The sequence below is a fragment of the Sinocyclocheilus grahami genome, unplaced genomic scaffold (genome assembly GCF_001515645.1).
Source record: "Sinocyclocheilus grahami isolate Dianchi unplaced genomic scaffold, SAMN03320097.WGS_v1.1 scaffold21065.1, whole genome shotgun sequence".
NCBI classification, from domain to species: Eukaryota; Metazoa; Chordata; class Actinopteri; order Cypriniformes; family Cyprinidae; genus Sinocyclocheilus; species Sinocyclocheilus grahami.
In genome coordinates this window covers 1-692 of record NW_015518284.1, presented here as the reverse complement: position 1 = coordinate 692, position 692 = coordinate 1, and the positions used below count along the sequence as shown (strand labels likewise).

Genomic DNA, 692 nt, shown 5'->3' with positions numbered 1-692 from the left:
TTGGAGATTCATTCAAAAACATAGATTCGTTCATTATTAGTCTTTGAGGACTCATTATTATCCTTTCGTTCTCAGTGACTCAAATCAGCGACTATAAAGAAATAAAAAAAAGTAATAAAATTTGATTTGTTCAGAGAACTGAGTGTTTTTTTTTCAACGATTTACAATTTGTTTAAAATTTCAATTCTTATTAACCTTATATTAGTCTTCGTTAAAAGACATGACACAGTGTTTATATGAACAACGCTCCACATTCATTTGATTCATTAATGAACAACACATCTCGTTCAGTGGACTGATCTCAAATCAACACTTTCAGATCAAAAGCTATTTGTTCAGTTCTCAATTTTTAATTTCACTTGTCCCATTTGGGATGTACATTGTGACTAACTGTATCTTAAATTGCTTTTAGGCCCTGAGCTCTGAGCTGGCCGAGGCGCGAGATGACTCTAAGAAGACTAAGAACGACATTCTGCACACTGAAAATGTACAAGCCGGGAGGGACAAGTACAAGACGCTGCGTCAGATCCGCATGGGCAACACCAAGCAGAGAATAGATGAGTTCGAAGCCTTATAGTGGCTGATAAATTCTCCAATAAACCTCGATTAACAGCAGCACTTGCTGTTCAAAAGTGAATTTATCTAACTGCCACAAATGGCCTCATTTGTCCTTGTCATTGAAAAGACTGGAT

At 36.4% G+C, this 692-nt stretch overlaps 1 protein-coding gene across 1 annotated transcript in view; it reads left to right on the top strand.

Moving 5' to 3' along the window:
- The window catches only part of LOC107579877 (radixin-like), a 3,092-nt gene extending 2,430 nt beyond the window's left edge, over positions 1-662 (top strand). The window contains exon 5 of the mRNA XM_016265665.1: positions 413-662. Within this exon, the coding sequence (XP_016121151.1) occupies positions 413-577 (165 nt within the window). The 3' untranslated portion in view covers positions 578-662. The remainder of the gene's footprint in view (positions 1-412) is intronic.
- The last annotated feature ends 30 nt before the right edge of the window (positions 663-692 follow it).